We start from the raw sequence: 14,324 nt of genomic DNA, 5'->3' as shown, positions 1-14,324 counted from the left end.
AGCACTGCACGTGAGTAAAACATGGCAGTGGTAGCATCATGCTTTGGAGCTGTTTTTTCTTCAGCCGGAGCTTTATGCAAGGTGAAGGGAATTACAACCCATTTCAGACATTTGTCAGAACATTAAAGTTTTGTAACAGCAAAGCCAGAACCCAGACCTGAACTCAGGTGAAAATCTGTGGGACGAGTTGAGGAGGACCGTGCACAAGAGATACTCTCGTACTTGGACAGATTTGGAGTGGGGGCAAATATTGCCAAGTTGCGATGTATCATGGTGATAGACGCCTACCCAAAAAGCAAGAGGTGCTTCAAGCAAGCATTAATTAACTTTGTGAATGTTTATGCAACCAGGCTATTGTAAGTTTAAACAGATTAAAAGGTATAAATGTGTTTTTGAATGGAATTTTATGGGTTATAGATCACACTGAAGGTGTAAAAAATCCTTGACACGATTTATTTTTAATAACAAAAGCCTGGCATTTTTACAGGGGAGTGTAGACTTTTTATATCCACTGTAAATATGTGACAGAGGAGGAAGAATTTTATGTTCTGTCTAAATGAGATGCTGTACTGCTACAGCATTATGTGCCTCAGGTGTGGAGGTGCTCCTGTGTGTTTGCGTGTGTGTGTATTCGCGTGTGTGTTTTGCACTCCTGCGAGTGTGTTCATCAGCGCTCAGTACCTGTGATATCCTCAGGGTACACAGCCTCCCACTTGGCAGAGAATCCGCGGTCTGTGAGGCGACTGTCAGACTGGAAGGTCACAGATATCGTGTCACTGGCGCTGACCACCACTGGGGGAAGGATGTAGCCACAGTGTGTACCTGGATCAGCGAGAGGAAGGACAGAGGAAAAAGGGAAGGTATGAGAGAATGAAACAAAGCAGAGGAGAGAGAGAGACAGTAACATCAACTTCTAATGAGTAAAACATGTTGCAAATTAAGACGAACCCTTCACTAAGTTCAAAAAATCAGCATACATATTGGCAGATACACATGCCACATTATTAGGAACATCTGACTTGGATTACAGGACAAATTCAAATTCAAATTTTATTTGTCACGCACACAACCATACACAGTATCACATGAGGTGAAATGCTTGTGGCTGTGCAATGCAATGCCCAACCATTAAATGACAGTGGTTTTACAGTATTTACAAATTTACAGGTTATACAAAATTTACAGATTTAACTTAGAAATTTACAGTAAAATATGTGCAAATAGCAGAAAGAGATTATAAATTATAGGAAGTATGCATGAAGAAAAACCAGAGTGCGTGTGATGTGTGTGGGAGAGTCCAGTCCTACACCTGGTTCAGGGCCCGAATAGCCTGGTGGAAGAAGCTCCTCCTCATTCTCTCTGTTTTGGCCTTAAGGGAGCGGAAGCGCTTCCCAGACCTCAACAGTGAGAAGAGTCCATTGTTGGGATGGGAGAGGTCCATCATAATCTTCCTAGCTTTGGACTTGCACTGCTTGGTGTAGATGGACAGCAGGTCAGGGAGCTCTGATTGAATGATGCGTTCGGCTGAGCGCACCACTCTTTGCAGATCTCGTCTGTCCTGCTTGGTGCTGTTCCCGAACCAGGTGCAGATGTTTGCCGTCAGGACGCTCTCGATGGTGCAGGAGTAAAAGTTCTTGAGCACCTTCAGTGGCAGATGGAAGTCTCTAAGTCTTCTGAGGAAGAAGAGACGCTGACGGGCTTACTTAACCAGGGTGTTGATGTGACAGGACCATGACAGGTCCTGAGTGATGTGGACACCCAGGTATCGGAAACTGTCCACTCTCTCCACTGGCGTGCCACTGATAATGAGGGGCTTGTAATTCCTCACCTGCTTTGTAGTGAAGTCCACGATCAGCTCCTTAGCTGACGTTTAGGAGGAGGTTATTCTCCTGGCACCAGGTCTCCAGGTTCCTAATCTCCTCCAGGTAGGCCGTCTCGGTGTTGTCGGAGATCAGGCCCACAACAGCAGTGTCGTCAGCAAACTTGACAATGGAGGTGGTGTCTGATGTGGCTACACAGTCATAAGTGTACAGTGATTACAGCAGGGGGCCTAAAACAGAGCCCTGAGGCGCTCCAGTGCTGAGTGAGATGGAGGGGGAGACTTGTTTTCTCAAGCTCACTAAATATAATATGGACTGCCATATTGACATGACAGAACCATGCGCTTGCTGTTGTTCAGCTAGTAACTGCGGAGGCCATCTGAGTCAAGTGAATCGCATGCAAGAATCCAGTCCAAGATGGTATGTGCTTTGTGACACGGCGTGTTATTAAGAGATCCATATACAGTGGTCACACAGAGGCATGGTCAATGAGGGACGAAGTGTGCCAAGAGTATATCACCACGAGCCTGAACTCATGACATAATTCAGAATGAAAATCTGACACCACCAGCTGAATATCACAGCAGAAATTAACTAATCAGGCCCGGCAATGTTTTTCTCACCTTCCGCTGTCATATGCTTCTGTAGTCCACTGATGAGCTTTCAGAGTCTTTTTATTACCTGAAACCTGTCGTGTTGTTCTTCTCTGACCTTTGCAATCAACAAGGCATCTGTTTGAGATCATTCTCTAACAACCCTACTGATGGCTGTGAATGAAAATCTCAGGACCGCATGATGTGCCGCTAACATGATGCATGGTGTGGAGGACGTTGTGTTAATTACTCTGCAACTCCATAGATACATATTGTGAGCACGATGACTTATGAACAATGCACACTAGACACTTTATCCTTAAACCAAAGGTACTTCATATGGACTACATGAGCTGATCAGAATTTGGAGAACTTTACAGAGAGAAAAATAATTATTTGATCCCCTGCTGAATTAGTGACATTACTCACTTATAAACAAACGAAAAGGCTCTACTTTTGATTGTAATTTCATTTTTATGAAGGGAGACAGAATAACCAAAAGTTATTAATTGATTTGCGTGTCATTGAGTGGAATTATTTGAATCCCAAGCACAACATGACTCACTACTGTGAGGTTTAATAATCCTTGTTGAAAAGCACAGTGGTAAGGCATTTATTGTAATCTTTCACCAGGTTTGCAAACATCTCTGTTCTAAATCCTTTAGCTTTCTTGACTGCCACTTGTTAAGACAAGAATTTCTATAGGACTGAGCTCTGGGTAGACCACTCCATGTCCTTAATGTGCTTCTTCTTTAGCCACTCCTTTGTTGCCTTTGCGATCTGATTTGGGTCATTGTCATGCTGGAAAACCCATCCACAACCCATCTTCAGTGATGAGGGAAGGAGGCTGTTCTCCTCTATCACCCGGGGTCAACACACCTGAATCACATGATTAGTTTGTTACCAGGCCTCTGGGGAACTTCAGGACATGACGAGGAGGTCATTTAGCCATTTGAATCAGCTGTGTTGGATCAAGGACACATCTAAAACCTGCAGGACACCAGCCCTCGAGGCCTGGAGTTGGCCACCCCTGGTGTAATCATTTGAAAGTGAGTTTATTCCCAGTGGGATCTAGGATACGGAGTCATTTTTTTTAACACTTAAACATAAATATACTAATATACGAATTATACTAATTTGTGACCATTAGAAAATAGCAAGAAAGTGAAATGCTGAAGAGCAGTCAAAAAAACAGTATTTTGATACAGTCCTCCTTGAAATTATCTTAGAAGTTAATGAATCTTTCACAACATCCTGCTTTTGGGCGTAAAGAACACAAGGACTTTTGTCATATTTCTTATTGTTACTTTTCCTTTGTGTTTTGTGCACAGAAACATATGCCCTAATCTAAAAGTATGCCCCACTAAAACACCATTTGCTTATCTGTGAGTGTTTCACGGAAAGAGTGCATCTCAGTGCTTTAGTCCTTGAGTACTGAGCAATAGATAAAGCTGTATCAGCCTCACTGCAGCCCCTGAAGTGAATAATGAGAGGTAATTTATAGTTTGCTGTGCTCTGTGCGACCCAACTCCTAATCAACAGATTTACAGACGCAGCAGAGCGGCTGCAATAAACACAAGCCAACAGCCTCACATTCATGTGCTTCTCTCACAGGTCAACCGAGCTAAATTGCAAAAAAAAAAAAAAAAAAGCATGCAGCATGTAGTCAACCAAGACAATGCAAGAACAAAATAGAAGTAATGGCTCACCTAGAGTGCTGTATTTGTCTGAGATGATCAGTTTGTCCTCCTTGCACATTCCAGTCTCTCCTGTGATGGCCAAGTCAGTGATCTGTAGCTTAACCAGGAATCCTTTGGACACAGATATCTCCCAGGAATTATTTAAATGGGCAGGATATGGATTTGGGAAACCTGATGACTGAAGAACTCCTTTACGTCCATCAAGGATTTCTGGGCCACCAGGTCCTGTAGCAAAACCAGCACTTGGTAATACTTCCTTCTTGTTTTGCTAATGTTAAAATCTTTTAACATGGGGGGGGGGGGGGGGGGGGGGGGGGTTCAGGCTTTGGAGAAGGTGCTTACCTGAAGTTGTGGCAGGTGGAGGGGTTTGTGTGGTGGGTGCGGTCATGGTGGTGGTGACAACAACAGGAGGAAGGCTGGACTTTGTGTACGTTGCACTGAATCCTTTTGAAGTCAGACTGTTGTCAGATTTGAAGCGGACCACCATCGTGTTGCTGCTGATTTCCAGCGGCTTCGGCATGGTTCCGCCACATAATTTACCTGTGATGGATTACACGTCTGTGACAAGGCGATAGACACTTACGCAGCCTTGTGTAAGAACAACAGCTTTGACATTAGTAGCTGCTACGTGTTGCTTGAGAAGTGAAGTCAGATGGAGACAGATTTAAATTCATTAAGATTAAAATAGACTCGAGAAACTTGGCCCATTGTACAGCTTCTCAAACTTTTAATTGAGCTCATCTTTTATTCATGGCCCTACAAAGTTGACATTGTTAATGTTGAACAAAGCCCACAGTCTATTCTGACATTTTAACACATCCCGTTTTCCTCTTAGTCACATATCCAGCTTTGATGTAAACTCTACTGATGAGTGAAAACATTTTGGTATGTAAAGAAGAACTGTGGATTTTGTTTGTAATTTGTGCCATGCTTACCTGCTAACTGAGGGCTGGCCTGGTTGTAATCATAGACCTGAACAAAGTCTCCACAGGCTTCAGGGACCAGGTCAAAAGAGGTGAATGTCAGTTGGACCGTTTCACCTTCAGGCACTGTGATTCTCCACTGATTCAAAGAGCAAACGCACAGAAAGAGTGTGAAAGGCTGTGTCTGCTATGGATTTAAAGAGAGACTATTATGTTAATTTCCAACTCCACATTTATAATTCTTGGACTATAGGGCAGTAGCTTTTCACTATTTACTCTGTTGCAAACAAGACACTTTAACTACTCCCCATTTAAGCCAACTGCATTCTGATTGGCTGCCCCTTGCAAACAGGTTTAGGTGGACCCTGAAAGGACCATATTAAGGAAACCCCCTCTTATTGACATCAGCAGGCCCAAGAGTAGAAATAACTGTGTGAAGTAGTGTGTTCAGAGCAGTCTGAAACACTAGCTTTACTAGCAAATACACTGACATTATTCTTTTAAACACTGACCATATTTAATATGAGCATCCATCATTTTAACTGATGGAAAATGACAAAAGGCTTAATATTTGCCCTTTAAAATCATTTTGATGTCGTTTCAGTAATGCACAGCGCAGCCATCTGCATCACTCCTCATGTTCTCCTTCTACTAGTCTCGTGGTTTCGACATAGGCTACTGTAACTCATAAATAATTCTCTCACCGACTCTGCTCTTGTTTGGACAGACGGTGATCTGTCGAGCTCAAGCTCAGCCAGATGAAATCATGATGACAGCCAAATAATGCCATATGACTCCACATCCAAACCCAGCCTGCAAAGCCGCACATCCGAATACACTCTGATTCATTTAGATGCGTTAATGAATGATCAGAACCACAAACGCCATCTGGGTGAGAATCGGAAACGTCTAGGCTCGTCTATGCTAATACATCTCTGTCGTCAATGTTATGTGAGATATTTAGGAGTATATATCTTTACCAATCCACTTTTGGCAATTAGATTTATTTTTGATTAGATTTTAAACAAAAAGCCTATAAATGATGTTCAGAATTAGGCGTAACCTATATCCTATATCTAAATCTATTCAAACAGACAACAGTTTCAGACATTAGTGGCATTTATAGGAAGCAGTAAGAACACATTTTTACTATTTGCAATTACTTACATACTATTCTTATTGCAAGAGACAATTAGCTCAGCTTTACACTGAAACCAAGTGGAACCACTTGCCTTGTTTAAATGTTAAACTCAAAGCCTCCTATTAGTCTGACTTTAAAGTTTTAAAGATGTTTACCTCTGTTGCTTATCTGGTCACATCAGTTTAATATCCTAAATGAGATATTTTTAATTTTCCTGAATTAGCTGTGTTTACGCTGCCACTGGATCTGAACACTGTAACTGCATTTGAAAGTCAGATACAGTGCTTTAGGAAATCGCTGGAGCTTGGGTAAGTGCTCCAGCAGCTCTCTAATGATGTTAACTTTTATTTTTCAGATTACTTTTTGTGTGCGGATCAAACAAAACCGACAAACACGTTAATTACTGAATTTTAGACGTGTGTTTTTGAGCCTTGGAGACGGGCAGGGTGGTTTGTTTGTTATTTCTTTATGCTAATCAGGCTAATTATCTAAGTGGGTTTATTACGGCCAACCTCCTTCAGCTCTGCGTGGAAAATGAAATCTGATATAAAAATGTCAGTTATAGCCGCTGTATCATACTGCAGTATGATACAGTCATGTAAGAGTCATTGGTGCTTCCTCAGATGATTCATATATGTTGATGATTGTTATATTTGCTTTTAATTTACCTGTTTTCTCATTTCTAATTGCTCTTATTTCCCAGTTTTATATCCTTCTGCTGTCAGTATTACTTCACCTTATATAGTTTCATTTTTATCTCTTCATACAGTTTTTTTATGGGTTGCTTGTTTCCTGTCTTGTCCTGTGACGATGCATTAGATTTTTAACTTTTTTTAATGGTACAATATAAATTACATTATTATTATTATTATTATTATTATTATTATTATTATTATTATTATTATTAGTAGTAGTAGTAGTAGTAGTAGTAGTAGTAGTAGTAGTATTCAGATGCATAGTTCCAGTCTTAATGAAATGCTGTTGGATCTGAGCTGGTGTTTGTGTGTTTTAGTTCATGTGTGTGGCTCTACCTGGTATAGCGCTCCGTTTGGGTAGTTTTGTTCTGGGAAGCCGGGTGTCATCAGATTCCCCTGATCACCTTGGAGAAAGCCTCCGGCTCCGGCTATTTCTGGCAGCAGGGATGAAGGGCACTTCATTTCCACAGATAGCGCAAGGATACCCACAGCACACCCCTCCACCTACCCACCCCAGTTTTGATTGACCATCTATTACCCCTCGTCTCACCTTGCACCCATCCCTACAACATTCGCCTTCCAGGTCAATCGTGTAACGTAAGACAGAGATCCAACGTTATGTCAGGCTTATTTCCTCGATGAAGTCATTTCTTATAGTCTTACCTGATGTGAGCTGTGGAGCCACAGCTTTGTAATGAGCCTTGAATCCTCGGTCTGTTTTTCTGTCATTGGTGTCAAAGTAGACCGTCAGCTGGTTTGTCAGCGACACCACTGGGTTCGGTTTATTGTAGCCACAGTATTTACCTACAAATATCACAGATAAGAAGCTGGTTTATTATAGGGGTTGTCCAACTGGTAATAGACAGCTCTAAAGTTACAATGATCACAAACAAGCACAACAAGACCACACAGTGAACAAAAAAGGGGAAAAAAACTGAATGACCACAAAAAGGGTAAGTCATTGCTTTCAGTCCGAGTGTCTCTTTTATGTGCCGTGCTGGAGTGATCAAAAGTCTTTTACATGCATGTGTCAGAGGGAGGTACAAATAGCACTTATTAACAATTATGATGTCAGATTAGAATGACTTGAGGGGGTAGGGACAAATAAGTATATACTGCCTACTCCTTTTTAAACAAATAATAAAAATGATATTTTGTAATGATTGTGAAGGCACATGTTTGAAATAAACTGAACTGAACTGAACTTAAAGCTGTTTATTTCGCATCAGTTTATCACAACAAATGACATTGAGTTATGTAATATGTATGTAATAAATGAGGGCTTTATTGTAGTGTTAAAGACTTACAGTAGAACAATGGACACTGATTTGAATAAGCTTTGCATTTTATTTCTATATTTTTTCATATTTTTTCTTGACAAATTGTAGTTTGCAAATTAATCATATTTTGGAATATTTTCAGTGTTGCATTTAGCAAGTTTAGAAGCGCCAGAGTTTGATTATCAGATCAAATTATCCGTGGCACTTATCTCTGAGTGCTTTCACTTGATATGTTTATCTCCTTTTTTCACAGAGGTGGCATTTACAGACCTCTTTGAACTCTTTGTATGATGAAATGGTTTTACAATTTGCAGCCTCATCAGGTTTGATCTTTTTTCATGTATTTTACTTTTTTTTTAAGTCAATATATATATATGAAATACAGAATTTCCCCTAAGGCCAAATATATTTGACTTTACTCTTTTACTTCACTTCTTCTTCTTTGTCTTTCAGCTGCTCCCTTTAGGGAGGCCTCCATCTCTCCCGAGACACACCTAGCATCCTCCTCTGTCTCACAACTGTCTCACAAACCCTGTGAGTTTCCCTCTTTCCTCCTGCCTGGCAGCTCCTCCTGTCTCCTTCTCATTCAAACACATGTATTCAGTCGTGCTTATGTCTCTCCAGTGCGCACTTCCTCTCTTCCATCTGCTTCCTGGACTTATTGCAGATCACAATGTCATCTGCAAACATCACAGTCCACAGAGACTCCTGCCTGAACTCATCTGTCAACCTGTCCACCAAATTTCCCAAATATAGTCCCATTCTTTAAATCTGTGCCCTAGTCTGGCAACACCAAATCCAAGTTCATGATATTATTCCTTCCCCATAAACTCTGCTGTGTGGTTAAAAACAGTGTTGGAGTTAGTGCTGAGTAATGTGCACTGAACCAGCGTGACCGTGTGTAGCACACTAGCTGAGTCTGCCCGTGGAGAGATGAAACCCTTAGCCTTGAAAGGGCAGATGCCCATCTGTCCAGAAACTGAACACCATCTTTTAAAAAAAATTTCCTATCCCCCACCCTGCCGGAAGGCTGGAATTTATGTGTGATATTTACCAATGATTCCCACTGAGTCTTGCAGTGTGATAAAGTCTGCTGTGCAGAGCTGGGTGTCCTCCAAGGCAAACTCCTCAAACCACAAATGGATCACCTGCAACACAAACACGCAGAGGTGTTTCATCTTTCTATTTTGAATCTGAGAAGGCGCTGCTGAAGAGATAGGCGAGCGTGAGAGCTCGGTGTGAATTCTGAATGTGCACGTGTGCACGCGTGCGAGAGCAGGTTTTATGTTCGCTTATGTGTTCAAATACAGAGAAATAGAGATGCGTATAGATAACAGCCACTGTGTCGGGCATGCAGGAGGGCAGCCGTGCTGCCAGAGAAAGAAGGATCAAAGATTTGTTTTGTCCTCTGGGTCTGAGAAGGAAAGCTGAGGAGAATGAAGGAGACAAGGCAGCCATCTGTCCACACCGCTGCCACCGCACTCATCCCAGCTGTCCTCTACTGCTTGGCCTCACATAAGACAGTTTCCATAACAGTAATGTGACAAACTCTGCTGATCAGACAGCAGACAGAAGCACCGTTAAAGACTGTGAAATAGAGACACGAGTAAATGGTTTTGATCTGAACTAAAAAGAGAGATAATGTGACTGTGCTGAAACTGGTGTTCACAGGAAAATCATTTCAGACACTTAGAAGCCTGGAAATTTTTTCCCTTTAAACTATAATAATTTATTTATTTTTTTAAAAAAAACTTCTGATAAAGCCTTTTTATGGATGGAGTTACAAAACCAAGACCAACCGTGAAATCATCTCAAGAGAAGCGTTGTGGAGTTTTCTGAGCCACTATTACAGAGAAAACTCACCTCTGCTTTGCTTGAACCTGATCATAATAAGCCACTGTAATTTCTTGAATATGTAAATTAAAAGGATTACAGATGTTAAGATAAAACTGATTAAAATTTTTAGATAAAAACTCTTGTTGGAGTTTGTTCTTTGTTTTTCAACTTTTCTTAGTGCATAATTAAATTTTCTTTCTAATTTTACTGGTGATATAATTTAAAGAGAGGCTGAAGATCGGAAGCGCTCTAATGATGATTCTTGTCACCTTCTCAGGGTCCACGGTGATGTGCCAAGCGCAGCTTTGGCCACTGTCGTAGCTGCTGGGGTAGTTTGAGCTGGTGAAGGTGCCCGACTCTCCAGACAGCTCTTGAGGAGCCCCACACCCTAAGGTCAGCCCTGGAAATACATCAGATGGTTAAGCTCAGCCATCTTTTTTTTTTCTTCTTTTTTTTTTTTAAATCATGGCAACATGATCTCCATTTGAAATACAGCCACCCTTCATCAATTAACAAAACACCGTTCAATTCTATTCACTTCATTTTTATTCATATGGAGGCAAATCACAACAACAGTCACTGTACAATAACAAAAAAACGCTCTTCCTGTGCACTCTGTAGCTCCTGGATTCATTTGTAGATTGCAGCATTAGGAGCCTTTGAGCTGACTGCGACAGCTGATTGCTGTGCTCTTATACCCAGTGCAAACCAGGAACCTGCTAAAGCAATTATCCTTCCTTAAAGACTGTGGGGTTTATACCCAGGGATTTGGGGTTTTCACTTCTTGACTCTGAATCCCGTTTCTTTATTCAATCCTCCTTTAGATTAAACAGGTTTCAGTTAATTTGTTGCTCAGCTTAATAGTTTGTAAGTGTCATCGTCTCTGTGTTTTGATGACTGAGGTGGACTGGAATAAGTTATTTTTCAGGTATTTGGTTATAAATAAAATGATATGACAGTCATTTTTACAACACGCTGACTGAAGTGTGTTGTCAGTAAAGGCATGACCATTTATGATCGCGCAAACACTTAAACACTTGAATTTCTTTTTATTAAAAAACACTATAAAGGCATGTGATTTTAAAGTCGAAGCCTTGGTGACAGCATTGATGACACTGTGTGGCATCCACAGTGTTGTGTGTTGTGCCTGTTGCCAGAGAAGCTTCGGTCACGGCGTCTTTTTTTCTGTGGTGCAAAAGAAACACTCATCTGTAACAGAGTTTTTTCATGAGATTTACGTATTTGTTAAAGTGATGAAGACCAGGGGAAAATAATAATAATCATACAGTAATTCCTGATCAAAGAGTCAAATGTGCAGCACTCTTATTTGACAGCTGTTTTTCAGGAGCGAAGCACCAACTGATGAGTAACGTAAGAATCAATTTGTTTCTGCTGATAATCACCACTTTACGCATCTCAACAAACAATTCAGGGTTCATTCTCCAAAGACAAAACAAGTCAGCTTAAATGTGTCTGCTTTCACAAAGCAGCCATTTTCATCTATTGAATTTCTTTTTTCACGCTTAAGGCCAGAATGAGTGATTGTTTTGCTAAACTGGAGCTCTGGAAAAATAGAGGAGATGGTGTCTGTGGATGGTATTATAGTAAGGACCGCTGCAGTGGTGATGATGCATGCAATAAAATTAAACACAGTCATTTTACGATACAGAGAGCTCCTGTTTGTGCACCTTTTCTTGTGTGTGGCTTAATTTCTTAGGGATCAGAAAGTAAAAGCCCCTGTAAAAACCATTGCATGACTTGTTTACTTTTTCACATCAGCAAAAACTCATGTAGGCTTTTCTTACCTTTATTTCCATAACAGCAATTTATTAGCACTGGTCTTACATTTTCTGTTGCCTTGAGTCTGTTTCCTGCTCCGGTATTTGCTACAGAAAAGGCCGTGGAAGTCTTACAGCCAGCCCTTCTGCACTGTGAGACTGTACTTTGCCCTAAATGCTGATCTCAGCATGTTAACTTGGTCACAACTGAAGGTTTTACTCTGTTTGCATGTTTACGTTTCAGTACAGTTAAGCGTGAGATTAGTTCTTAAGGTATTTGTAAAAAACAAATAATTTAATGGCTTTAAAAATGTTTTATACGCATGTTTATATAAAAAAAAGGGGAAAAAAACTTTATTAATAATATTTTTACAGTTTATAATATAATAGCTGCTGAGATACTTTTCAGTCTGGGCCAAGGTGCAACTTCCAGAGTTGAAAAATTAAGCCAACACCAAAGTGTTTGGAGCTCCACTTCCTCTCTGTGCTTCTTGAGTTAGTCCATCATTTTAAAATGTCTGACTTTTTAGAATTAAGAATATATATTTACAGCCTGGTATAAAAAACAGTTTTGGTCTCTATGGATACTTATAACAACTCTGAGTAGGGTGAATTTTTTTTCTTGTAAGTCATCTACTTATATACTGGAGTTAGAGGCCTGGCTGTGTTGATTCACAGGTTTGTGTGTGTGTGTGTGTGTGTGTGTGTGTGTGTGTGTGTGTGGGGGGTTAAAGTATTTTGGAGCATCTTAATGGATTTTCTGACTAACATCATGGTTTGTTGTATGGTACAGTCTGTTGTGTTTAGATGATATGAGCATCTCTTACATTGTGCCCATGCAATTTATGAATGCAGCTAGCTAACCAATTATTATTGGCTAAAAATTGAATGTAGCTGTACCCTAAAAGGAAATTCCAAAAACAGCATTAGTCCAAACCCAATGGGTGACGTCATGACAGTTACTGCCTGTGAAGTAGCTGAAGTATCTTTAGGCAAATACAGAACCTTGAGTTGCTCTCAGTGTGTTCGTTAGAGAAGCAATGTTGGGTAGAAGGCACGTAGGTGCAGAATGCCCAAGCAGGAAAGTGCTATATTAGAATCAGTCCATTTAACACACAGCAGATGCAATCAAATCATTATTATGATGATGCATGTTGGTTATTTTTGTACTTTGCAATAATTACTTCAGATATTTTAGATGCTTTGAGAATTTTAGCTCAGTACATTCACTTTGGCATGTCTCTGTATACTGGCTTTGTTCAAATCAACAACTGAACAATCATTGACCAGTTATTTACCAGCAATAAAGATATGTTATTATGTATCAGCAATCTCTGCAAAATCTCCACGAGGAGCTACGAGATGCAACATGTTCACACACATGTTCATGGTCAGCACACCAAACTTGTGAATATCAAAATTTGCCTAAAAAATGTTGGAATTTACATCATAAATAAGGACTAAGTTAAAAAAAATGATTTATGATTTTTATTTTAGAAGAACATAATCAAGTATATAAGAGGTTTGAGAAAATCCTCAGCACAATATTGCTTCTCGTTTTGAAGTACCTCAGGGAAATGCTGATATTAAAAGGGAGCACGGTGTGTTTCAGCAGGTGTAAACACTCACCTTCTGTTTCAGAGTCAGCTTTGTCAACGAAGTAGATGACCACAAGGCCGATGCAGGCGCCGGTCATTGCTACGAAGATAAATATCAGACATATTTCCAGGGTGCTCATACCCCGGGAACGTCCGTGACCCTTCTCCACATCCATTTTCCTCGCAGTGCAGGAGACGGTGCCTCGTCCAACAATTCACCCCTTTATTGGCCACACATTGAGGACCATAACTAAACTTTAACACCACAGATGGACCTTGAGCTCAGTCAGATGTGGTATTGCAGCACACCAGCCCTATAGATATGTTAGAGCCATAAATTTGTATCACATAATACAGTAACAGAAAGTTAATGAGTACTGAGGTGGCTGCTTCCCCAATCAACAGGTCATTAGGACTCCATCTTTAAAAAACACTGATATAGTTGATAAAAGGCAAAACCTCTGACAAAAAGAAGGAAATTTACATGCATGCAAGGATTGTTTTATTTTAGTTGGTCATCACAATCAAAAAGCTGGAGTTCTCATGAGGAAAATTCATTATCTTGCATGTTTAATTTATAGCTCTTCCACACACTACACTCAGCATGTAATTCCCTGCTTGTCAACAGATTTTAATCAGCAATAAACCTTGAAGCAGAGGCTATCAGAGCTGTACAGCTACCACGTTGGACACTGGTAAGGCTTTGCTGGACTCCTTTTGCTGTGCATCTGCTAAATGCTCACATTAGCACGATAACACATTTTGCAGTAATATGTACCATGTTCACGCTCTTGGTTTGGTGTTAGCATGCATGTGCTAATAAGCACTAAACAAAGGACAACCAAGGGTGATGGAAATCTCCTCTGTTCTGAATGTTAGTTTTCTTTTTAAGGAACTTGATAAACGTTTTTTCTTAATAGTTTTGATTATAAAACCAGATGAAAAGTCAACACATCAAAG

At 40.4% G+C, this 14,324-nt stretch overlaps 1 protein-coding gene across 1 annotated transcript in view; it reads right to left on the bottom strand.

The window, feature by feature from the left end:
• Positions 1–13,816, bottom strand: part of LOC147327661 (ovochymase-2) — a 30,110-nt gene extending 16,294 nt beyond the window's left edge. The window contains exons 1-9 of the mRNA XM_086295463.1: positions 13,396–13,816; positions 10,258–10,388; positions 9,207–9,300; positions 7,536–7,676; positions 7,209–7,306; positions 5,049–5,175; positions 4,456–4,653; positions 4,123–4,338; positions 682–822 (exon numbers count right to left, since the gene is read on the bottom strand). Of these exons, the coding sequence (XP_086151589.1) occupies positions 682–822; positions 4,123–4,338; positions 4,456–4,653; positions 5,049–5,175; positions 7,209–7,306; positions 7,536–7,676; positions 9,207–9,300; positions 10,258–10,388; positions 13,396–13,540 (1,291 nt within the window). The 5' untranslated portion in view covers positions 13,541–13,816. The remainder of the gene's footprint in view (positions 1–681; positions 823–4,122; positions 4,339–4,455; positions 4,654–5,048; positions 5,176–7,208; positions 7,307–7,535; positions 7,677–9,206; positions 9,301–10,257; positions 10,389–13,395) is intronic.
• Between the last annotated feature and the right edge of the window lie 508 nt (positions 13,817–14,324).

The sequence above is a fragment of the Aulonocara sp. 'chitande type north' Nkhata Bay genome, linkage group LG6 (genome assembly GCF_057382095.1).
Source record: "Aulonocara sp. 'chitande type north' Nkhata Bay isolate Kocher_YH1m ecotype deep benthic linkage group LG6, A_spYH_male_GT1.1, whole genome shotgun sequence".
Taxonomy (NCBI): Eukaryota; Metazoa; Chordata; class Actinopteri; order Cichliformes; family Cichlidae; genus Aulonocara; species Aulonocara sp. 'chitande type north' Nkhata Bay.
Note: the sequence above shows the minus strand (reverse complement) of the source record. Positions and strands in the feature narration are given on the sequence as shown.